We start from the raw sequence: 24,345 nt of genomic DNA on the forward strand, positions 1-24,345 counted from the left end.
CATATTTTTGACAATTCTTTGATAGGCTCATTCAGGTTGACCAGAGGTATGTTCTGGCTACCTCTCCAGTTAGCGCAATTTTTTTTTTTTTCAGATGCCAAAAATGGCCTCCAGAATAAAAACCTTCTCAAGGCTCCAGCTTTCACTGAAATTAGTCCATACCAAGGGAAGTGTAACACAACTACATAATGTAAAAGAATACACAAATACATTTGAGGTACAATAGATTCTTAGAAAGAACCAGAAAAATGAACCAACCTTCATTCTTTTTGCACTCAACTGTAGCTTCTATGTTGCTTATATATAATCTATGCAAGCATGGTCATCCTCATTGATCCTTCCCTCACTGCTCCTCGTCACATGCAAAATGGCTTGGCTACTGGTCAGCAATGTACGATGAGCGGAAGCTGGTGGCTCCCAAAGGAGACTCAAGATTATGCCTGGTCTTGCGCACAGGTCTTGTTGCAGCAACTCATTTTGAGGTAGAAATTGAAGGAGCAGAAAATTTCAGTGATGATAGGGCAACAGCTATGGTGGAGTGTTTTGAGAATTTTATTAATGCATAGACTTGTGAAACTGTGATTCCAATTTCAGCTTTGTTTCAGCTAATGGTGATTTTGTTTAGTACTCACAATTGCATGATTTTGTCAAGGTTTGTTGTAATTTGCAGATCCCACTCTTTTGACTGACTTCTCGTGAGCCTGCCATTCTCAGTTGTTGCATCAAGACACAGCTTGGTTGATTCCTTACCTATGCAGAGGAAGATGTGGGTGTTGAGCATGCTTGCCATGAAATTCTCTTGCTGACGAAGGTATGGACCTGATATTCTCCAGCTCGTTGACAATAAAACTCTCTGCGCTCTTGAAACTCCTGCTGGAGATGTTCTCCACCTCAAAGGGGTTGCACCGATGTGGTGGAAACCAGAACCAGAACGTGCCTCAAGGGGTCGCCATGAGGTGCTTGAAGGTACTCTGCTTGTCGAGAAGCTGAAAAAAATGCAGTTTGAAAAGCGTTACCCCGAATGCCCCTTTTGGACCGGGCCACATGGAAGGCGGACCGCGGCATCGACCCTGACGCAGACTTCAAGATCTGGATTGACTACTCTTCCTCTTCCGCGTGGTCTAGTTCCGATTCGAAGAGGACAAGAGTTTATGACCCTCTAACTAGGTTTTTCGTGCTCAGTCTGTCGTTCTCCGTCGTCGACGCTCGTATATTTTGACCTCAACCCAGAATGATTTTCTTCAATTGAATGATTATTGTAGCGACAATTGATGCGTTTGTGGTACCAGATTCCGCTACTTGGAAACCAGTGAAGCTTGAAGTCTAAGTATAGAAAACCATATCCAGTTCAAATGACGTACTTGAAAAAACCCCAAGCCATGTTCGATGTGATGTGATGATAAGTAGTTCACGCGTCTTGTCACCATCACTGTGATATCTCTGGGCGCTGTTACATGCAGTCGGACTCCTCTCCTCAACCCCCACTAGGAAAAAACAGGCCAGAGAGGGCGTGTGATGCTTGTCGTCGTAGAAAGACGAAATGTGATGGACCGTGGATGCCCAACAGGCACTGCACAAATTGTCACCAGGCCAACAAGCCATGCACTTATGTGTAAGTTTCCGTTTTCTCGTCCCTATCTTTCTTATTCTCGTTATCCAGGGAAGCCTCAAAACCCAGAGGTCCTCCTAAAGCGTATGTTTAACCTGTCTCGGTTCAACTCCTTGCCTAACCTATCATTCAGGTACGTTGTTGGATTGGAAGATAGGGTAGAGGAGCTGGAGGCCTTGTTGAATCAGGTCAATTCCTGTTCTATCTATAGTCATCGATGCCTGCTCTAAGACCCCAATACCCTAGCTTCACCCCAATACCGATTTTTCAGGGCAGCTTGGACCACCAGTCATCCGTGGCTCATGGAAGACGCCAGACAACTCTGCTGTCAACGAAAGCCAGCGTCAACCCTCGTATTCCCTGCGTAGTTCTGGTCGGATGCAACGCATGGCATCATTCCCGGCGCTCTCATCATCCATACCCGCAATTCACATTCCCCCCACAGTCCAGAAGCAACCCGAATCGTTTCCTCTCAAGCGTACCACACATCTCATGTTCAAACCAAATCCACGCGTCAGGCGTACACGCTCAGAAACCACTCTTTCTTCTGCCGCATCCTCGTCTTGGAGAGGAAAATATCGCACGACACCCTCCTCAATGAGTTCGTCAGAAGATGACGACGCGTCGTCATCATACAACACCGACTCAGAGGAAGTAGTTGTCGTCGCCATGGAAGGCAAACGACCTATTCTACTCAAGGCTAGCGAAAAGGCCGGTCCGGATGAGGATAATAGTATTAGGTTCCACGGAAGGAACAATACAGCGGACCTCGTAGAGACTGCCAGGATGTTCAAGAAAATGCACCTGGAAGAGACGACTGGAAAAGAACAGGCGGGCGAACCGCCTGTCGCCCCAGGTGGCGTCTCCAGGCGGCCGGAGTTTTGGCGGACACCAAAGGTGAGTCTGTCAAATAATTGCTGCTTTGCTGATATTTGAGAAATGCCATTTTAGTGGGAACTTGTATACGAAGGCAACAACGAAGACACCCCTTCCCTGCTTCCTTCCGCCCTGGAACACTTTCCCCCATCAGGTCTAGCCGAGACTCTGATAGATCTTTATTTCCTCCATACAAACTTGATGTTTCCGCTTTTACATCGACCGACGTTTGAGAGGCAGTGGGCAGAGGGATTGTATCATCGGAACGAATGGTTTACGTGCTTATGCCTATTGTTATTCGCCGTCGCTAGTCGCTGGTGTGATGACGAGAGGGTCCTTCCTGAGGAGGAGCGAGGGAGAGGAGAAGATGGCGATACACCAAGAAGTTGGATAAATGCAGGCAGAAAATATTTTAAAGTCGGAGATGGTACGTCCATATTAGCCGAATGTGTCATTCCTGAAACTCGTCTACGCTCGCAGAACTACATCGCCACCGGCGAAGTACTTTGCTATCTGCCACGTTATTCGAGGTGCAAACATTTTCCGCGAGTCCCGTCCCTCTCCTCGTGTTCACTATGTAACATCTGATAAACGCAGTTGTTTGCTCTGTACCTCTGTGGTACTCGAATGCAATCCGCTGCATGGCTTACTGTCTCTACCGGCTTGCGCAAAGCACTAGATGTTGGTGCGCATAGAAAAAAGATTTATAGAGGGTCACCTAACTCAGATGACGAACTGTGGAAGAGAGCATTTTGGATTCTCGTGGTATTTGATCGGCTTTGTGGGGCTCATTTTGGGAGGGCTTCGGGAATAGCAGACGAAGAGTGGGTATTCTATCTTCCATTGCCTTTTCTACGAACTTTACGTAACGACTTAACAGTTTCGATATAGACCTCCCCTTGGAGGTGGACGACGAATACTGGGACAGTGCCTACGACTTCAAGCAACCTCCAGCAGTGCCCTCCAAGATATCAGCTTTCAACCAATTTATCAAGATAACACAAATCATGGCTTTCACGCTGAGGACTGTGGCAAGTCCTTTCCCTCGTTAATCCTGGATACATTCTGAGTGGTCAGCTTTATCTAGTATGCGGTCGACACATCCAAAGTATTTAATGGATTGATACTAGGCGATTGGCGGAACGAGGTCATTCAACAATTGAACACGGCCATGGAAGAGTGGTCAGCAGGGGTTCCTGAACATCGTAAGTCTGGCCATCACCTTCGTGCCTAGAAGTTGACAAAATATCTGTGTAATAGTCAAGTGGTCAGATAAAATGACAAACATCACGTTCTCTAGTCAAGCTGCAACCATCCACTCACTATACCACCTGACACAGCTACTCATCTACCGACCCTTCATCCCAAATCCGATCCTTTTTCCTTCACTCAACAATTTGGCTCTGCGCCTACCGACCAAATCAAGGTACTTTCGCTACCCGGCGTTGACGTTATCCATATCTGCGGCAAAGTCCTGTGCCCGTATCATCAAAGCACAGAGACGCTTTGGCTTGGAGGGAGTACATGTGCTGAACTTGATACACACATCTTGTTTGTGTGCGTCGACGTTACTTTTAGGTGTATGGGACCTGAAGACTCAACAGAGGGCCATGAAGCAGAAGGGAGCAAATTTAGAAGACGTGAAGCCCCCATTGGCGATGCAAATTGAGGATCTTATGAAGGATATACAAGTGTTAGTGGATGCACTTGAATGGGTCAAGCCTAGATGGGAATTCGTTGAACCCTTCTTGTAGGTTTTTGTTGGTTGAGTGGGTTTATGAGGGCATTCGTTCACACTTCGAAACTAGGTCAAAAGTTAGGGAATCCTTACCTGATGATCAACACATCAGCTCGCCTTCCATGACCTCGACGTCGCGGCCCCACGAGCAAACCCAAACGTCTACAGCCGAGCTACGTCTCTCTTTTCCTGTAATGAAACAAGTCCCTAGCAACATGCACTGGCCTTCCACCTCTCCAACTCTCCATGTTTTACCATCACCATCTTCTTTGCACGCTGGCGCCGTGTTCTCGCGCCTACCTTCCCCCCACATGCCACCTCCCCCAGATCCCAACCTCTTCTTGAAGCAACAGCACCAGGAACTGCATTCATTCGCAGATGTTAATTCGGCAGAAGACGAGCAACAAATAACATTACCTCTGGTCAACCATCCACTGTTACCCCGGTCACAACGGGCCGGTAGATATGCAAAAGATTGGGATCATCCCAATGGGAGAGGTCGAACCATTTCTGCCTCCATTGTTCCCGTGTCCGTTCCCTCTACTAGTTACGACCAGCCCGTTTCGTACAATGGACACAGCCTCAGGCGGACGTGGTCGTCGGGCTCTCTGGATGGGAGAAGGGTCCATGCTGACAGGGGGAGGGAAAAGCTGCTGCGACGACAGGGTTCTTTCTCTTCAATGATGTTGTCGTCCTCGTATCCTTCTGCTCCTGATGTGATCGTGTGCGATGACATCAATATGCACGAGCCTCTACTTTTGCCACAACAATATTCACAGCGCTTACGTATGGACTCGGTCAAGCATTCCAACCCCCCTCATCCTGCTATCCTAAGCCAGCAAGAATTTGGCAGGTACGTCGCTACCAGGTTTGTCTGTGTGGCTCGTCCTGATTTGTCATTCTTTTATTCCAAGAAGAGTAGAAACATGGGACGACAGCTCTCGCCATGGACTCTCCAGGCATGGTGACTATTCTTTTCGCTCAGCAAGCGGGATGGATCGTCCGAACTTGATACAACCTTCGACTTCACGGACTACCGCACCTCATTTTTATACGGGACAAATACCCCCGGATTCACTACACCTAGCACATCCTCCGACACAACATCCTTACCACTATCAGCCCTCTACAACATATGCTCAATATCACCATCCTTCATAGTAATAATCTACATATACCTTAGATCCTGTATATACTATTCTTCTTGGATTTTCTGGTATCTGCGCAAGACTTCGAGATCCTTGACCATGTATCATATCTACGCTATACTTTTATTTCATGCTGTATCCTTAGTGGTAGTAACTTTCAAATATACTTGGATCGCAGTGCAAAGAGAGCAAGATGTTGAAAGACTTCTGTGCATAGCATGCAGCTACATCAGTTCAGTCCAACATCAGTCCGATTCGAAGGCCCTTTTCCGATACTTATCGTAAAAATAAAATTGCCGTGTGTGTATACTGGGTCACTGCTAATACAGTTTGGGTGATAACATCTGCTGAAGATTATGGGGTCGGGTATCTCACAATTGACGCCTAAGCACTGGCAAGTGGTTCCCTCAAGAAAAATGGGAGCTGGAAGATGCTTGTCGAACAGCGGGTGTTAAGCTGCGATGGACAATACAGGCTATACAGCAGCGGGTAGATCTTCCAAGTGAAAAAAGCCTGGATATATTTGCTTCTGGCGTGTGTGAGAACCAAAAAAATCTAACAATACAAGGTCGTGACTAGAGACGAGTAGAGAAAAGATCATACGACTGTGAAACAGAAAATATGATGACGATTTCGAAGGGTGAAGGAATCGAAAAGACGTACGCAGGACAGCATTGATACAGCCGTCGTTTTCTGGGTTGTTCGTGATTTGAGCGTATTTCCCAAACACAACCTTTCCTCCAGCAGTGACCATACCGAGTTCTGATACATTTACCTCGATCACGGTTCCCTTTGTCATAACACCTAGTTGGGTGTACATTGGTGATTGTGGGTTCTTTTTGACTCCCAAAATTTGAAGTTGGAATGTCGCTTTCAGGTCAGCTGAAAAAATTAACGATTTGAGCAGGAAAAATTATTCGGAATGATAAGAAACGCACGATGGGTCACGTTGGCCTTTTTATACCGCAGAGCCATAGGCCTGATAAACCTCTCCATCTTCACGGGTTTTCTCGTGAATCCTTCACCCACAAACGTCGCCTTGGTCACCATCCGCTTCCATGCCTTGCTCTTGCTCTTCCCCGTCTTCATAACCTTGAACATCTCATCCTCTGCGATACCCCTGACTTTCGGCAACGGGACAGCATACTTTGCGGCTTTGTCTTTCCGTTTTTGTTTTATGGCACTAGACATGGCTTTCGCATCCTTCTGGCCCTCACGATCGAGCAAGAATGTAGGGAGAGCACCATCTGGGACTGTTCCTGAGTCAGGCTGCTTGACGTTACGTTCGTCATGGGCCTTGAGTGTCTTTTTCATCTGAACCTTCTGCGCATGGCGTTTAGCGTGCAGCAGCTTGCCCTTTATACCAAAGGCTTTTTGGGCATATGCGGAGGCACGATGGGCTTCACGCGCTTCGCGCTTGCGTCTATCGAAGGGTAAGTATTGGTGGTCGCAAGGCTATCTTAACTGAGGACTTACTTGCGCTCAAAGTGATCTAACCGCCTGCCATGCCGTTTGATGGACTCTTCGATGTATTCGTTCTACGGATTGTCAGACTTGGGTAAATTTGGCCAATAAATGAAGTACCTGAGGCTGTAGAGGGAATAAAAGGTCAGCTTAGTGACTTGCAAAAATCCAGAGAATTACTCGCCATGGCTGGAGGTGGAAGGAGATAGTAAGCAAATGTCAACAGTGGAATTGGGTTCACGTGTTCTGACGTGTTTCTAACCGCCAACAAAAATGTGGCAGGAATCCAGCAATCCATACGGTGCTTCCTCGTCGTCCCAGCCGCCCTACTACGCACACCAACAACAGCCTCAAGAGCCACTTCAGTTTTACTCACCCGCCGGCGGGGATCCCAGCGCTTTCAACTACCCTGGATCCCGACCGAGCTTGGATGGACATCACCCGCCACCCCAGGGATCCATATCCCAGTCGCCTGGCTTTGGAGGAAACATACAGGTGCAGGGGGCTTGGTGGACGGCCTTTGGAACAGGGGGATTTGAGGGCGAACCTCCTCTGCTCGAAGGTTTGTACGACAGTCACTTGGGGATGACTGCAACGCTCATCCCAAAACAGAATTGGGCATCAACTTCCAGCATATCCGAGCCAAGTCACTAACAGTTCTTAATCCCCTTCGTGGAGTAGACGACCACATTATGGACGACGCCGACCTTGCTGGGCCAATCATATTTTTCTTCTGTTTTGGGATATCACTTCTCTTTGTATGTTGTCTTTCCACCTCATCACCAACCAACTCATTCGTTGCTAGTCTGGAAAACCGAATTTTGGATACATATACGGTGTTGGTCTTTTCGGGACGGCATCCATATATACCCTGCTGAACCTCATGTCCCCACATGGCATCGACGCCTACCGCACAGCGTCTGTCCTAGGATATTGCCTGCTCCCGATGGTAGGCTTGGGCGCAATAAGCGTTATGGTTGCCCTTAAGTACGTTGCGCGTGCCCCGTTTCTTCGCTTTGGTACGACGCTAAGATATCCACAGCGGCACCATCGGATACCTGCTCTCGATTACATCAATACTCTGGTGTACATATGCCGCTTCTGGGATCTTCGTCGCCGTCCTTCGCATGTCCGACCAGCGTCTCCTTGTAGCATACCCTGTTGGCCTGCTTTATGGGTGTTTCGCTCTCCTCAGTGTATTTAGTGGCAGACCAGCACTAGATAAATGACAAGGAGGACGAATGGACATCGGGATTCACTGATGGAATATTCTTTTCGAGCGTCAACGTCCGCCCAAGAAAAATAGGACTCTCCTTAAAATCATTGACCGTGTTGTAGTCGTCGTTCCACTACTGGTTGATACTAATGTCAAGCCCAGCTTCACGCTGATTCTAAAACAAGTCGCACTTCTTTCGATATACCACAAACCTGTGTACCGAGTAAAAGGGCAATTATGATCAACGACGCAGAGTCAAGCTTCCTATCGTTTCTTCTTTCATTAAATTAAACCTATTATGTACCCTACTCTAGTATGACATGAAGCCGATATTATCTATATTACAATGACTCGGAATTGGGTATACCTTTCGCTGCCGCAACCAAAAGTTGCTGGCTATATAGCTTTAATAAGACTTCCATAATCTCTTCCAACGGCCCCGAAGCGTATTCGTGCACATACTGCGGTAACGAATCCTCAAGATTGAAGCCGGCTTTTTTCATGAAAAATGGATGCATCACGTCAGGAGTAGCCTCTCCAAGCTGACGCATGGTTAGTCGTTCGATATGACGATCGCGTGGTTTGTATGTAATCCCTGAGCGTTTTGGTGGGCCAGATGATGTTGGCACCTCCTCAGCTACCTTGGACGGGAATGGTATTGGAGACTGAGATGGAGATAAAAAAGTTGATTTTGGAGTCTGGTCTCGTGGAGATACAGCCGTCCTGGCTCTCTCGATTGAGAGATATTGCGCAGAGCCTGGGGCGAGTGTAGGAGACAACGAGAAAGCAGTGGATGATGTTGACGCGGATCTCGGAGTCTCCGTCAGAGAAAGTGGTTCCGGAATGCCCTTTTTGCGCTGGTTCGCTGCACCAGGAGAGCTTGAAGCAGCAGCACTCATCGTCCGCCAATCCTCCGTGGCCCGTATTTGATCCATCTCCCTTGTCAAATTCTTTCGTAGGACGGTGAGCCACGAGTAGAGCGACATATTGAGTGTGATGTAAATATCCTCATATGCTCGCATGCCCTCCCGTCTTACAAATTTGCTGTTGAAGTCGTACACCAAATTCCTTGTGAGTTCTTCCACAGTTTCTTCACTGACCATGTGCATCTTCATTGATGGCAATCCAACAATGATAGCTTCAACGGCATCTTTAAACAGCGCTTGAAGCCATGCTCGCCCGTCCAAACCATGCTCTGGGTCAGGAGGGACTAGACCCAGGTGGTTGACTTGTGTGTATTTCGAGATTGTCATCGATGAAAAAGAAAGATGCAAATCACGTTGTGCAGGCTGGTTGTCTGATGTGACGATGCGATCTAGCCGTGCATGTACGTCTTGACCAATAAACTGCGCGATTTCGACGTCGTGCATTGTACGAGGAAATACGACCAATCGAAGGAGATTAAGCCGAAGGCTCATGTGCTGTTTGATGACATACGAAAGACCCGACTCAGCTTCCTTGTACCGACTTCGAGCTGAGTGCAGCATGGCTTCTGCAACGGCAGATAAGGGATTCTCCGGTTTGGGCGCACGAGTCGCCCAATATGTTCTTGATTCTCGGCTAGCGCCTTCCCGCTGAGCGTCAAGGTTGGCCTTAAACTTATTCATATACGACAGCAGCTTCGGAAACGTGCCCACAGTGACCACGGCTACGACTTCTGGACTTGTTACCGTGAATGCGAGATGTAGGGGACGTGTGTCACGGTTCGCTTCTAAAGAAGTCATCGACCAATTATCAAAGACCTCCACTGCAAGCGGTTCAGCACTGTGAAAAAACCTAAGAGAGACGCAATTGATCGAAACAGGAGAGATAACCCTACCGATAATGGAGAAGCTGATGGTGGTCAGACTCGAGCGCGGCGATCAACGCGCCACTTGTTAATCTCAGTTCCAACATTTGACTGTGGCCACTGTTGTCAAATGCCCCATTTTCCAACCTTCGGATCGTTTGGAACACGCAGGTGGTCACCCGTGCTTGGCCAGCGAGATTTCCCTTGGATGAAAGTGAGACCTCCCCGACAAACATAAAGACTTCATACAGCTCATCGGTGAGCTTTGTACGCATGACAGCGTCGTTTAAATCTAGAACCACTGTGGAGATAGATTTCCCAAGATCTATGGAAAGCCTGATTTGACGTATCCGTACAAGGATTGCAGTCGAAAATCCATTCTTTGGTCGTTCATCAACAGTGGGATTGACATTGACCTTGCTAACCGTGGGCGAGTAATTATTAAACACTGGAATACGATCAAGCCAGACAGCCTTGAAGCACAAGATGTCTTGAAGACGAGAGAAGCGCACACCTCCGAGAAATTCGGTATCAAGGGTGACTGACAAGAAATTGACCGATTCACCAGCCGCAGATTCCGTCTTGTTGAACGCTAACGAAAAAGCGAGGTTCCTTGCATCAAGGTTGACACAATCTTCACTCAGAAACCCGTGTTTCAGTCCGACTGTAAGTCCTCCAACAGTGCCTGTAAACGAAACCTTACGTGCACCTGGAGCAACGTTGAGAACGAAGCCTCCACTCTCCCAATGTAACCCGGCGACAACATTCACATCGGGTTGGCAGGTAAGTTCCAGCTTCGACTGGTCGATGCGCAAACTGAAGCTGATTTGCATGCTTGACATAACCTCCGATTCCTCGACTCTCGGTGGCGAAATTATGTTTGAAATCAGTGGCGTCGGTTGAAGTTCTGGTTGAGTACCAGAGCTGAGTTTCCCCATCCGGGATTCCATGACACTGACAAATTCCGTGATGAAAATAAGAAGTTTAGGTCGTAGAGTATTTTGACTCGAGTGTACCGTGGTCTTGAACATCAGGAGGGAAGGTTCCTGTTCGTGATCAAAGACGATTTTATGAGAGGCAGGAGTTGCGCGATATTCAGCCCAAACTGAAACCATGGGGAGATTGAAGACTTCGGCACCTAGGTCCAGTACCTGCTCGTCGGAAAGCTCCTGCACAGTACGTGAAAGAGTTCTACTTCTGAATTGCTTGGTCGCAGAACCACTGTAGACTCTGACCTTGCCACTGCGGAACATGAGGGATGCGAAAACGTTGGAGGTCAGAAGAGCCGTATAATGCCTTTCAAGCGGTTTGACACCCTCGGCAATAGGGGTGGCACTCAATGGTAACAGAGGGATAGTAGCAGACAACCGTTCAACGCGCTCCCTTCCTTGCCGATAGACATCAATCAAAGAAAAAACGTAGTCCGGAATGGTGGAGTCAATATCCAGGATAAAGCCGTCTACATTGGCAGATATCCAAACCTTTCGCGCAGTTGCTGAGCTGGTAGACCTAAGCTGAGCTCGCATTTCTGGGTAAATCAAACGATTTCGAGTTTGATGTTTTTCTGCGGAAAAGTCTTGGGGAAATGTTTGCCGAAAGCTGGGGGGCATTGAGAGACCCATGCGTGAGGTCGTTGGGGAGGTGCTTACCGCGAAACAAACTGGAACGATAGACTCTCCATGATGGCTTGTCCAGTCTCACCACGGTTGGCGCTGAAAGAGATTGATTTTACAGAGAATAAGAAAGCGCGCACGGCAGCCGAATCTCTACTTCCTGTGTGCGGCAGCTCAAGATCAAAATCGTGCGCAAGTGGAAAAGCAACACCAATATTATGGATAGTGATGTGGACAAGAAACTCGCTTATCCAGGAGGTGGTTTCTTCCAGTTGAACATCTCCAACTTTAACATCGAATGTGTTCAAAATATTTTTCGCCTTCTCTTTGAATGCTGCTAGTTCGATAGCCCGCTTCTCTTGATGCTCTAGCATTTCGGCCTATGCAAAACATTGGAGATCATACACGTACGCATCAAATGGAAATTCGCACCTGAAGATGATCAATAAAGTCTCCGACTTCACCAATTGAACTTGGTTGCATGACAGCATGAATTTTTGTGATAGTAATTTGAAGAGCTTTTCCAAGGCTCCCAACTTGACGATGGTCACCACTGCTGGATTGAATATTAAAATCAATCGTGATAGATGCTGACCGACGATCTCCGCTCAAGACTAAGTCTCGCCCTATCGGTCGAGGAGCAAGCGACAACATCAGCCCGGAGAGCCCAATATCCCAGGCCCAACCTTCAGCACTGTTGGCACCACCCCCGATATCCGAACACTCAAGGTAAAGAGTTGACGACATGCCCTCCAGGCCAATCCGAAAGCCCTTGAGCTTTACGAAGCCGCCATATTGCAGCTTGGCCCCAGATCCCTTTCGTGGAGATGGAGCAGAACTCTTGAGACGTGGCTTTTGCATGAGAAGCAGGAGATCGTTGAAATCACTTCCAAATTTCTGCTGAACTGCCAGTAGAGTATCCCAATGGGAAGGCTTGACCTTCAATTCAATGCGTTCTGCCAATAGAAGTGCATGAACGCGGGACCCATCATATTGACCTGCGAGAGACAGGGGAGGAAGGACAAGCTGGACCCGGGAACTTGGTGCTACGTCTCGAGCGTTTGGCTTTGAGGCGACATTGATAACTATTGATCCTACTTGACACCCGAACATGTGAGTCGAGCCGGATACAGGTGCGGAAGATGAGTATGTGTAACCAATGGTGTTGTTGGCTGCCAAGGACAACCAAGTGCCGTGCATGACCTGTAGGGCAATTTCAAAGTGTGTAAGTTGACCGTGGAGATGTAGGACAGAGCGAGGTGGGGAGACCAGCGGTAATGCCGGAGAAACTGATTTCGTCGAATTCAACTCCACCAAGAGAGCGTTCACGGTCGCTTCAATGCCAGGCAGAAAATCGGCTCTCCACTCTTCGACAAAACGATACAAGCGAAGCGCACTACGAGGAACGTTAAGTTTCAGCTGGTCGATGCAAAACACAATGCGTAAATTTGCCCTTGACGGCAAAAGCTCTTGCCGCGAGACGCCATTCCCTCGACCTTTTATTACAGACACAGCCGCTAGTATGTCTTGATCGGATTCTTGCGTAGGGCTGGCAGGCGATCGTCCTTGAACGTAGACCTCTTCAAACAAAATACTGCTGTTTACTGACTGGTCACTTCGACTTTGAGCAAGCGAAGAAGACGAAGACTGCAGACCGACAACACCAACGACAATGACAAGATTTTCAGCTGCAGCTTGCACCCGAAGGTGTCTTAGCCCCACAATGAGGTTGAAGTTGGTCAATTTTGAGTTTCTAATGGACGAGGATGTATCTTGCATGGATGTTTGATTGTCAAGGCCGAGGCCGTGCTGCCTTCGAACGCGCAAAATATGCTGGGCAAAATGCATTAAATGGGGGAAAACAGTGAGAGTAACATCCCCAAGAGAAATGACGGCGGAGGTTATCATCACTGAACGTGAAACTTTTTCACGCAAAGACGTTTGCGACATGCTGGTGGGTTTATTAGATGTGAACTGTAAAAGCTCCGTCCAATCTCTGCGGATGCTCAAGTGTAAATTCGTCATGTTGAACTGGCTTGGTAGTTGGCCTGACGGATCAAAGATGATAACGCTGGTCTGCACAATCCGTAGCGAAATAGACGACGGAGGATCCACAAAAGGATGACCCTTTCCATTGGCGGATGTTGGTGTACTGGGCAGAAATATGTCCAGAGCAGACTTGTGATCAGGATTGTATGGGTCTTGGTCCAAAGTATTTAAGCGGCTTTCCAAGAGCTCTAGAAGGACCTCTTTGGTCACAGTGTCGTTGGCATTAGGAACGACAGAGAGGAGATCGCGCTCCGCTTTTCCGAGATTTAGAACGCAACTCCTAAGGTGATATAGAAATCTGAATGTTGGAACAGTACGTAACTCGAGGGGAATTCCACTCTGAACAAGGTAGGAGGGCTGAATGGTCGAAAGAGGATCAAGAACTGGCTTGCTTTCAGAGACTTTGAGGATGCCGTGGATAATATTTCTGATCGTTGCTTCCTTCTGCTCCTTTGAGCCGTGAAGGACAGCAACGATTTGCGATCCCGTTGTTGACAGAGCGATGGCAGTCGCAGCAGCGATTTCCGGTCCTCGATGTCCAATCGTTGTGGAAATCTCACCCGCCAATGACAGAAGCTCGCCAGATTTGTGTACTTCGACATTCGAAAGAGACAAGTCCAAGATGGTAGAATCTAGGAGGGTAGACTGGAGGGTGCGCTTATCAATCGACATATCAAGATGGATGGACAGTCGTTGGAAGGACGCCTGCAGAGAAAGGAGCTTATCCGCCAGAACACCAACCACCCCGACACCTTCAAGGGTCACCTCAACAACGGCAGTAATATCGAGTTTAGTCGGGAAATTGCTGCCTTCCATGGCACGGGCCACCGGCACGCGTCCTTCTTCTGGCATGGGAACGTGCTGGAGAATATGAATGATGGTTGATGAAAGAGCGAGGTCGACGACAAAACAAGGAACCAACTCTCCAGGGTTTTTCAACGAGGACACCCTACTCAAGTAGCTCGCGATCAACAAGTCAATGCACAACTCAGCATCGGGAGGCTGTTCTTAGAATGTCAGACAACACGCCACGACATTCAGCAAAAATACGAACAATTTTCTTGATGTCTTCCTCGAGGCAAATGAAAGCAGGAAGGACAAGAGGTGTTGCTCTAAGTTCCAACTTCCTTCGGGTACGAAAACGTAAAGTTGTGACTGTCCTGTCCGCCTTGAGTTGGTCGGAAAAAGGGGTAGAGGGTAGTTGATGATCATAGCTCCGTTCCTTGTCAGTACGTGTTGTGCAAGAGGTCAGGGGAGCTCGTTCCTAGCACGAGACTCAGTACAGAGACATAGAGACATGAAGATATAATCAAATGCCTACCCGTGACATGACAAACGCTGGTCCTTCCCACAAGTTTGGTGCTCGTGACCGGTTTTGGATGTAGTGCCTCGTGAGTTGAGAATAGTACATCAGCAGAGACATGTTAGCGTCTCTAATGGGGGAATCTAGGAAAGCCGTATTTGAATTTGAAGTCTTCAATATAAATGTAACGGACCTGCAATGTCGGACCAATCACTGCCCATTGAATCAGCATCCGTCAAATCCGCGTCGTCTGATTCGTCGCCGCTAGTCATGTCACCTTCATGTCCGAATCGATAAATACGATTTGAAGTGCGGCTCCTCCTATTTTAAGTTAGTCACGTTCATAATGATTTGACCGAAATCTTACGCAAGGCGAGCATCGCGATCTGCTTCTGACACTCCCTCTTCGCCCTCAGAGTCGGACAAATTACTCAGGGCTGAAAGTCGCCATGTCGAAGGACGGTCTTTCCTGAGTTGTTGCTGGGGACGGGGTACATGCCTCTCCTGCAACTGTCTTGCGCGGCTTGGAAGGAAGGGTTGAGGCAAAAAGACATCGTTCTTATGCGTTATATGACTTGATCCTATCAAAAAAAGTTTGGCATCATTCAGAGAAATCGCGATAGACAAAATTTACCAGCGAAGCGATTCCCTAATCCACCAAAAGTTCGCCTTGCTCGACCTGTCAACTTATCTTGTTCTTCAACAAAAGCCACCTGCGCCAGAGTCATTTCGTGATGTCCTTTTGGGGCGAGGTAAATATCGGCATATGCATCAGCAACAAATTCAGCTGCTTCCAGCCAGGTGCTGCGTTCCGAAGATACCATGAAGAGAACTTTGAAACAAATTTGCGGAGCTCGAAGGCTTATGACCCTTTTATATTGATGAGTACCCAAATCATTCGAGTCGACCTTGACGCCTTCTGGAAGAGATACCACCAATGCAGCGTCACCCGCCCGCCAAGTCAATTCAATGGCAGCAACAGTGACCTTATAGAATGTGACTTGTAGAACAGTGAGATCATGGCTTGGAAAGAAATTGCTTCATGCTTACTATCTGGGTCCAAAGGATGAACGAACTCGCTCGCAGGTGCATTGACTATGTCCACGAAATTCAAGCGGAAAAAATTTCCAGCAGCAGCAAGAAGTATTGCATCGGACGCTGATAAAGATGCTTTCACACTGCCTAGCTGTATCTCCCACACACACACATAAGTAGACGTTTTGGGTGGAGGTCCGAACAAGCGATTTGCGACGACATCGATACCTGCAAAATCATTAGAAAAACCCTTATATTACAATGAAGCATATCGAACCATCGATTAAAATTATCTCTTTAGTCCCGAGCTGAGGTGGTGCGTACGTGACCCTTCCCGGAGTGTTAAGGTTGATATATCCGCGAACAGTGTCAAGATTCAAAGACATCTCTGGAAGTCAAGTTAGTGAACGAGAGCTGCTCGCGGTGATCGGAGACATACCCATGTAATGGTCATGTAGTCGGAGTTGCAATTGGATTTCGGGGATGGCCAAGACCAAACAGGTACCAGAGCTGGTGGTCTCATCCAGCAATTTTTGTGGTCCAAAGTTAACGGCTTGAGTTCCAAGGAGACTTGTTGGCACTAGAGTAGTACATCGCGCCGCATTCAATGCCACCTCAACTTGTAGCATGTTTGACTGTCCAGAATGTCTCGGCAAATGCATAACAACGAAGTCACATACTACATGCTTACCTTTCCTTCCCGATACTTCAACATTATGGGGTCGCCGTGAGGCAGATTTCGTTTGCGCTTGTCAAGATATTCATACAATGTGGAAAAGTGAGTGAAAGATCCGAAGTAGTTGTCCCGTAAAACCATGAAAATGCGGACGGACCACCCAACCGCCTTATAAGCAGCATCTTGAAGCTGTTGTGGTCCGGATAAGACATAAGAGGAGCGCTTCGAAATTATCCGAACTCACATTCACTGCCACTTTTAATTGTTCCACGTGCTCTTCTCGTGCTTCAGCAAAATAATGATATGATCCTTGAACAGATAGCTTCCCAGCCTTGAGCAAGCTATGCCCTTCCTTTGTAGCATGCAGGGCGTGCGTGTTCCAGCGGGGTAACGATATATCAACGTTCGTGTCATTGGCGTCAACAGTAAAGGAGATGGTTGTAGCCTCGGGCCGAAAGGTATTAGAGGGTATAGTAGCCTCGAGTTTGAGGTGCGGCCCGTGAACGACAACCAAGGCTGAAGAATCGTTCAGCGCAATCTCCAATATGGCTAGAATCACCAACCGTTTTCATCTCTAAGAAGTGGTTTATCGATAATATTTTGGTCGTTAGCGTATAAATTAAGTTCGTAGTGGTGCATCTCGAGTTTAAAGCGATAAATCATAGGGACAAACTTTTGGTAATCTGTGGGTGGTCCAGAGGTCCAATCCTTCCCGAGGTCAGTGAACATATTAATGTGGTCTCGAAGAAGATAAAGGACAGGTTGCCGCAGAAATACTGCGATATCCCACGTTCGTTCTTGATTCCACCTGAGAGGCGAGGGAAGTTCGCAGCGAACCTAGGGTGATAATTTGTTAAAATCTGCAGAAAGAACAATAATGATAGTAGATGGGAGGAGCTTACTCTGCATGATTCAGCGGAGACAAGCCGAATATCATTCAAGCTGGAGGTGATAGCAACAGTGTCCAAGTGAACCTCAAGAGTTGGCTCGTATCCAGCAGAGCCTGCCACCATTGGCATTATATAGTTGATGGAGGAACGATCTCCCACGGCAACATTTATAGAGGCATGTTCTCGTTTCCGGGGTCTTTGCAGACCTGGCACTTTCCCATCCCAGATCCAATCCTGTAAGTGAGGGGATTATTTAAATTAAGACACAGAAGACACAACAGAACGTTCTTGCCTTGGATGCCTCACGAAAGGGAATGTGGAGAGTTGTTAAATCACGAAGTTCAACAAAAACTTGCAATGCGGTCCACATCCTCTTATCGCCCGGCTTGAGACGGGGAGAAAGTTCCGCATTTTGGTATGCCGGCGGAAAGAATGCTCTTTGCAACTCCACTCTCTGTCGATCTGCCCAAGGTCCATACTTTAGAAAACCTCCATGTATCACGAGGTCCAACCCCCATTCGGGAGGGGTATCGCCGTTCCCGATGTCGATCAAATCACTCCGTGAGAATTGTTCATGATGAGGCAATGGAGGAACCTCTCCGACGACATCGACGTAGTATGAAAGCTCCAGAACAGGGCATTCAAGCACTTTCCGTTCAACAGCGTATTCGTAGGTTGAAAAGTCGATGCCTATGGGGGTATCCTCGTCGAGTTTCTTTTTCGACTTTCTGAAAACCCCACGAGTTGACGACTGGATTGTCTGGTGTGCAATGTGTTGCTGTCGCCGAGTGGCAAAATATTTGTTTGTTAGGTCATACAAGCCAAGTTGTCGCCATATTCTGATAAAAGAGCGATAGGCTTGATATGAGGATGCTGGTCGCAAACCAGAGGTCCTGTGGATATGCGTCAACAAACGAGAGATGAAAACACTGTCGACAAACCGTGTAACTCTACCATCGACAAGAGCACCTATGGTAGCCATAGGATCCACATATTCATCATTTTGAACGTATCGCACGAGCACAGTTTGGAACTTGAGAGCAAGAACCTGCTTGTACGAGTCGAAGGTTGACCGAGACTATAATTATGTCAGACGTGGGGCTCTTAAACATGCTCAATGGTCCATACTGGAACAATGCCAAACGTTCCATCGGCACTATGGAACTCTGCTATTAACAAGTTTGGAGTCGATGGGTTACCGACGATAATTGCCCCGGTAGTCAGCTCTACGCCAAGAGGCAACAAATCCTTTGGGTCGAGGTGAGGTAATTGACGGTTTATCCAAGAAAGGGCTCTGTGTATTGGGGCAGGAATTCGTAGCGACCTCTTGATGACTGATGGAGGGTAGAAGGGTGATTCTGCGATAAGAGATGAGTCATGACAGACGACCCCCGCAAAAGACCCCACCTTGTCGATGCAACCTATTCGTCGACCGACGACGCTCGCTAGCTCGCGAACCAGGCCGACTGGTTGACTCCATTTGTGCAATGATACTGTCATATGCAGCAGTCCTGTTATACAAGAACCATTCAAAACCTTCGAAAGATATTTGAACCCGACACGACAAGGACTGGTCGGTATGTTTCGCTGTCACATTGACGTCAGCCCGTGTATAGTGTTTGCAAGGCAAAATGAAACATACACTCCTCCCCCTGCGTTGAAGCAATCTCAGCTTCCGTCGTAGGTCTGCGAATCCAATACCTCCACTGAATCTGTCCTTTCACAATCTTGATGGTTTGATTGCTCGAGTGATACCGAAAGTCTTTGACGAGAATTCGACCAGCTAAGAGCGAGAAGTGGATGGACCCTACCACATCAATTCGTCAGATGCTGCCAGCATATACGCAGTGAAAGGAGCGGATTTACCAATTTCCACCCAACTGCTTGAAGCTTCTTGGTTTCCGTATATGACGCGAATGATTGCACAGATGAGAAATGCAATGAAACGATTCCAGTAGAAGAAATAGAGGATTAACGCGACGACGATGCAGATACATGAAATGAGGAGCAACCGATTGAACATGGCGCCTTGTTAGTCAAGCAAGAAGGTGCCAAAATACGGTAAGCCAAGTGTAACCAGCGAGACCTCGCGTAAGGACTACGGGGATGCGACGGTGGACCTTGAAATGGAAGGTGCCGAGGCTTGTCGTCAAAGAGTTTGAATGTTGGGCTGAACCAACATTGGTCGCGTCGGATATGTAGACTTTGAAGACGTCAGCACTGTGGAGGACGTCGCTCGTTGAGTCGTGACAAACACATGTGACTGGAGTTGCATCCAGGGTCGTAAACTCACAAGTAAACCCAACTTTGCTTCACAATCATGAGTGCCCAGGCAGCCACTGCTCAACGTACACGGCCAATACAACGGCTGGCTCTTCATTCCACAGTAACCTGCTCGGCTCAAGCAACCGTCTATGGGAAATGCATCCTGGCAACGTACACCGATGTGAAAAAGGACATTTGTAAAGAGGAATTTGCTGCATTCAAAGATTGCATTCAGAAAGCGGTGAGTATCATCCCGATATGTATCGCCTACAACTCAACACCTACTCTAGATGAAGAAGCGGTGATGGCAGACTGACCCGAAACGCAATGTCCCTGCACTTGGGCTGCACATTATTACAAACTCATTAATTCAAAAGTCCGTAATATAACTTCCGCAAACCATAACGATGGTACCCCCTGTGGTGGTACCTATGAATCCATGGCTCCAGGCATCGTTGTGCCATCCCGGTTCCCAGCTGTAACCTCCGGCTGCCCCGTCGGCACAGCTCTACTCCCGGTCCCAGTTTCTCTCCGAAGATTCCTTCCAGCACGCATCAATAATCGCATACCAGCTGGAAGCGGCCACGGGGTCGTGTTTGGAAGCGGGAGCACCCCTGCATGAGAGTCGGACGCACGAGGGGGAGGTGGGACGGGGTTGCGCAGACGTGCTATGATAACATGAAGGCGGAGGTCAATGACGTCTGGTGGAGTGTTTGGGGGATATATCGTTTTCGTATGATCAGGCAATCTGCCAGAAATGGGTGATGACGGTGTAGAGGTAATGGGCGATGGGAGAGCTGATGGTAGAGGTGATGCGGGAAATGGGAGGAGCATGTCTTGCTCGGCCTCTGTGATTTGCCGAGAAATCGACGCCTCGTACGCGATCGTGACAAGGACCCATTGCAAGAAGAGAATGAGTGTGTCAAGGGAAAACAGAGAGAGTTTCGACGGCGTATACGCTGGTCGTACCCCTTTAGCATGAAATCTTTATAGGCATGAGTCGACGTACACATTCCAATGAAGTCAAGAATAATTGATCTGCCTTCTCCTGGGCGATGGAGCGCATGAAGCCACAAGCTTGGTAGGTTGAGCGTGAAGACAATGACAAAGAAGAAACGCAACGATCGGGTTGCGTCGAGGTCCCTCGGCTTTGAGCATTGAAACTGGGCAAAGATGCGGCACAGATAACTCCATAACGACGGCGACAAGAAGAAGGAGAGGGTGTGAAGCTGGTACAGAGTGGTATCAAGCTAAAATAGGTCGGTCAGGCTGGGGTAAGCTGAAATTAATAAGGAAACGCACGGAATGGATGATGTGCTGTCGCTGAGCATGATGGCGCCTGTGCATGACATGTATCGAATGCGTCTCCTATAATCTAAAGGCCTTTTTCTTTGAGATCTGAGCAGCGCTAGCTGGCTGGCCAAGTTGGCAATGAGCAATCGAAAACATGCACACCACGACCATTGCTTGTGGTTGTATGGCTCTGCTGGCCAATCTTAAGTATATCCTCCACATCAAGTACATTTCTAGTATTGCGAAAGATCACACATAGCCAGTCACTTTCAGGTTGAATAAGGACGTAATAAATAGAAATCCAAATGGTCCTGCAAGTGCCATCTCTAACGGAATATCGTAAAGTTTGGTCTATATTTACAACTATTATAGGTGGAAGCCTATAGCACTTACCCAAACAGTGGGACAAACCAGTGGCCTTGTCCTGGTCCGGATCGCAAGTTGTCCAGAAAATGGAGGCCTATGAAGCAGGTCCTTCGGAAGCAATGGATGTGGACCAGCAACCCGCCCAAACTAACGGAGAATTTCCTGCACCGGTCCAGCGTGGACCTCGTGCATTATCGGTCCCCATGAAGCACCCCGGCCTTACCGTCGGCTTTGTATACTCTACAGAAATGATGGCCCATTTCTCTCCACAAGGTCATCCAGAACGGCCAGCTCGCATAGATCGGATATGGAATACATTACAAAACGACCAACTTACTCAAAATATGAAGTGGTTGCCAATCCGGCCCGTTCGTAAAGAGGAAGCTTTACTTGTACATAGCGACGATCATTGGGACAAAGTTATCGCAATTCAATGTGCGTTATTTCGCCTCAGTCTATGTCATAAAAAAATGCCAAAGATGCACGCAAATAGACATGTCCGATCAGCAACTCGCCGATTCTGAGGAATACTATGAACAAATGTCATTGTATGTTATGTCTGGAACCACTCGCGCTGCTCTATTAAGCTGTGGTGGGGTGATTGAATCATGTTTGGCTGTCGCCAGAGGTGAATTAAAGAAGACATTTGCTATCGTACGGCCACCAGGCCACCATGCTGAACCCGATGAGCATATGGGCTTCTGTTTCTTTAACAACGTCGCTGTAGCCGCTAGAGTCGTGCAACAGCTAACGAAGATAAAGAAAATTATGATTCTCGACTGGTTTGTAACTTTTACCATAGATGCTGTTGAGTCGCGCTCATCGTCAATTTCAGGGATGTTCATCACGGTATTGAACTCTCCTCCCTTTAAAAGACTTTGCAGGTACCTTATCCTCGGAAACAGGCAATGGTACTCAAAGGGCATTCAACGAAGATAACAGCGTTCTCTACGTTTCAATACATCGGTATGAGCAAGGTACTTACTACCCATGTGGTCCTTTCGGTGGAATGCAGTCGTGCGGCGAGGGCCCCGGCCTCGGGTTGTAGGTTTCCAAATTCTTGTGTCAAACTCTCATGATTAGCTTTTTTTTTTTAGCTCAGTCAACGTACCATGGCCTGAAGCGGGCATGGGAGACGCCGACTACCTTCATGCCTTTCAGAAAGTTGTTATGCCGATTGCGATGGAGTTTGCTCCTGAACTGGTGATAAGCAAGTGTCATTTCTTTTGCTTCAACGTCGCGATCGCTAAACCGCCCACTGTATATATAGTCTCTGCAGGCTTCGACGCAGCTGCTGGCGACGACCTTGGAGAGTGCTTCGTTTCTCCTGCGGGGTACGCACATATGACGCATATGCTGTCTGGATTGGCTGGCGGTCGGTTAGTTGTCGCCTTGGAGGTACGCTAGTACATTTGAAACACTTCTCTGAAATCACAAAATATGGCAGGGTGGATACAACTTGGACTCAATATCGAATTCTGCCTTAGCTGTTGCAAGAATTCTGATGGGGCAAGCTCCCGACGAGCTTCCGCCTCTCGTTGCATCTGAAGCCGCAACGGAAACCGTTTGGCTAGTCGCCAGGGAGCAGAGCAAGTATTGGAAGAGCGTTGATCCAAAATCATGCGAGCCTCAGGAAGGTCAGTTGTCCAATCTCCAGCATCCATATCTGTATCTAAATGGTCGCAGGCCTAGAAGACATAACCTTCTCGATACCAGGTTTGCTCCAGTCTAGCCTGTTGTTGTGTTCATATCGTGATCCTTTTGGCTGTGACAGAAATCCTCAAAGCACACAGGCAACACTACCTATATACCCAGTATGACATGATGCAAGTCCCTTTGATTAGTGCGGAACTCGAGCAGCGCTTCTCTTCACAAATCATGTGCACGTCAGTCGCGCTTTTTCATCGAATCACGCATAGTTACATATTTACTTACCCATTCATATGCAGGTCAGATATATTCGAAAACAAAACACTAATAGTCTTTGTTCACGAATTGTGCGTCGTCCTCCAAGCTCAAGTACCTCTCCTGACTCATTCCTCGTAGTGGTAATCTGCGACTAGAATTAGCGTCATCCGCCACTTGCGATGTCCACCTAGAGCGCTCCCACTTGGTAAGTCATTTTGACTCTGTATTGGATCATGTTCTGAGAACTCCGTTGTTAGATTGATTTCTCAAAAAAGCTTGTGACATGGGTGAAAAAAGAGGGTTATGCGTTGCTTGACGCAAACTTATATCCAAAACCGAGCCAAGCGCCTGTCACAGTAGGTTCACAAAGTCGTCTTTTCCTGCACGAAGTCATTAGCTTGCTGCTAGAGAGGAAATAAAAATCCGCAAGACATCGGGAGAGATATCATTACATATTTATGGGACAATTACATTCAGTAAGTATTCCCTTTTCCCTTGTTCGCTTGCGATTTATGGTTTGCCAGGCTTTCCAGCGCGACTCGGGTGGTATTTATTGGTCACGGTCCTGGTTGTCAACCTTTGGTTGAACTCGTTGACCGACGGGGTATGTTCATCACTGGATATCAACCAGAAGACGTTCCACTTACTCTGATGCAAGCTCTATCTGTTATTAAGTCGGTGAAGGCATTTGTTCAAATCGTCGGACCCCAAATACAACCTACGGCACCTCAACCGTCATCTGATGAGATCCGCGCTTGGTATAAAAAGGCAAATGTCTTTTGGAGCTTTGCCGCCACGCTCTAACATAGCTGGGAAATATAGCACTCTCTTGTGATTTTGCCAGAGAATCACCCCTTCATTGGCCCCTCCGCCAAGTCATTCAACTTAAAACGACACGGGACTTTGGTTCCGATACGTAAGTCGGTCATTCAATCAAGAATGCGAGGTATTGACCATGTCCGATTTCAGAGGAGTCCCAGCAAGTCAAGATGGTCATCCAAGCCCTCCCCGGAGTCCAGGAGTTTGTAAGGGAAAACTTGCAGCGGTACCCATTATCCGACACGACACATACGAATAATCTCGCCAGGCCTTACTAGATGCTGTAGT

General features: G+C 47.8%; 7 protein-coding genes across 7 annotated transcripts; 4 read left to right on the forward strand and 3 right to left on the reverse strand.

Annotated features, from left to right (window-relative positions):
• Positions 1 to 1,454: 1,454 nt before the first annotated feature.
• Positions 1,455 to 5,384, forward strand: LACBIDRAFT_316453 (uncharacterized protein; the record flags this gene model as incomplete). Its single annotated transcript, XM_001889808.1, has 12 exons — positions 1,455 to 1,612; positions 1,661 to 1,693; positions 1,743 to 1,797; positions 1,856 to 2,506; positions 2,561 to 2,912; positions 2,966 to 3,030; positions 3,083 to 3,309; positions 3,366 to 3,516; positions 3,573 to 3,690; positions 3,746 to 4,235; positions 4,294 to 5,076; positions 5,138 to 5,384. 12 exons carry the CDS (start codon positions 1,455 to 1,457, stop codon positions 5,382 to 5,384), a joined length of 3,330 nt encoding a protein of 1,109 aa, XP_001889843.1.
• A 584-nt stretch (positions 5,385 to 5,968) lies between these two features.
• Positions 5,969 to 7,022, reverse strand: LACBIDRAFT_316454 (ribosome biogenesis protein NSA2; the record flags this gene model as incomplete). Its single annotated transcript, XM_001889843.1, has 6 exons — positions 5,969 to 5,976; positions 6,035 to 6,253; positions 6,310 to 6,794; positions 6,848 to 6,909; positions 6,956 to 6,961; positions 7,020 to 7,022. 6 exons carry the CDS (start codon positions 7,020 to 7,022, stop codon positions 5,969 to 5,971), a joined length of 783 nt encoding a protein of 260 aa, XP_001889878.1.
• Positions 7,023 to 7,351: 329 nt separating this feature from the next.
• LACBIDRAFT_168604 (uncharacterized protein) lies at positions 7,352 to 8,040 on the forward strand (the record flags this gene model as incomplete). Its single annotated transcript, XM_001889809.1, has 4 exons — positions 7,352 to 7,397; positions 7,448 to 7,593; positions 7,641 to 7,822; positions 7,878 to 8,040. Coding segments are annotated over 4 exons (537 nt in total), but the record flags the coding sequence as incomplete, so codon positions are not given.
• A 352-nt stretch (positions 8,041 to 8,392) lies between these two features.
• LACBIDRAFT_316456 (uncharacterized protein) lies at positions 8,393 to 19,429 on the reverse strand (the record flags this gene model as incomplete). Its single annotated transcript, XM_001889844.1, has 21 exons — positions 8,393 to 9,815; positions 9,871 to 11,439; positions 11,490 to 11,833; positions 11,886 to 14,504; positions 14,557 to 14,766; positions 14,824 to 14,948; positions 14,999 to 15,126; positions 15,173 to 15,386; positions 15,440 to 15,805; positions 15,856 to 16,068; positions 16,118 to 16,228; positions 16,280 to 16,475; positions 16,532 to 16,705; positions 16,761 to 17,032; positions 17,080 to 17,353; positions 17,419 to 17,640; positions 17,699 to 18,484; positions 18,535 to 18,764; positions 18,814 to 18,993; positions 19,049 to 19,213; positions 19,273 to 19,429. The coding sequence occupies 21 exons, from the start codon at positions 19,427 to 19,429 to the stop codon at positions 8,393 to 8,395; spliced, it is 9,978 nt and encodes a 3,325-aa protein (XP_001889879.1).
• A 297-nt stretch (positions 19,430 to 19,726) lies between these two features.
• Positions 19,727 to 19,976, forward strand: LACBIDRAFT_316457 (uncharacterized protein; the record flags this gene model as incomplete). The annotated part of the gene is made up of 2 exons (XM_001889810.1): positions 19,727 to 19,912; positions 19,962 to 19,976. 2 exons carry the CDS (start codon positions 19,727 to 19,729, stop codon positions 19,974 to 19,976), a joined length of 201 nt encoding a protein of 66 aa, XP_001889845.1.
• A 124-nt stretch (positions 19,977 to 20,100) lies between these two features.
• LACBIDRAFT_316458 (uncharacterized protein) lies at positions 20,101 to 21,018 on the reverse strand (the record flags this gene model as incomplete). The annotated part of the gene is made up of 3 exons (XM_001889845.1): positions 20,101 to 20,630; positions 20,681 to 20,921; positions 20,974 to 21,018. 3 exons carry the CDS (start codon positions 21,016 to 21,018, stop codon positions 20,101 to 20,103), a joined length of 816 nt encoding a protein of 271 aa, XP_001889880.1.
• Positions 21,019 to 21,416: 398 nt separating this feature from the next.
• HDA16207 (histone deacetylase complex protein) lies at positions 21,417 to 24,335 on the forward strand (the record flags this gene model as incomplete). Its single annotated transcript, XM_001889811.1, has 16 exons — positions 21,417 to 21,765; positions 21,824 to 22,112; positions 22,166 to 22,179; positions 22,236 to 22,374; positions 22,428 to 22,728; positions 22,778 to 22,967; positions 23,017 to 23,046; positions 23,105 to 23,216; positions 23,280 to 23,327; positions 23,377 to 23,443; positions 23,496 to 23,594; positions 23,647 to 23,714; positions 23,763 to 23,842; positions 23,897 to 24,006; positions 24,061 to 24,154; positions 24,208 to 24,335. The coding sequence occupies 16 exons, from the start codon at positions 21,417 to 21,419 to the stop codon at positions 24,333 to 24,335; spliced, it is 2,118 nt and encodes a 705-aa protein (XP_001889846.1).
• Between the last annotated feature and the right edge of the window lie 10 nt (positions 24,336 to 24,345).

Source organism: Laccaria bicolor, genomic scaffold (assembly GCF_000143565.1).
Source record: "Laccaria bicolor S238N-H82 LACBIscaffold_73 genomic scaffold, whole genome shotgun sequence".
Taxonomy (NCBI): Eukaryota; Fungi; Basidiomycota; class Agaricomycetes; order Agaricales; family Hydnangiaceae; genus Laccaria; species Laccaria bicolor.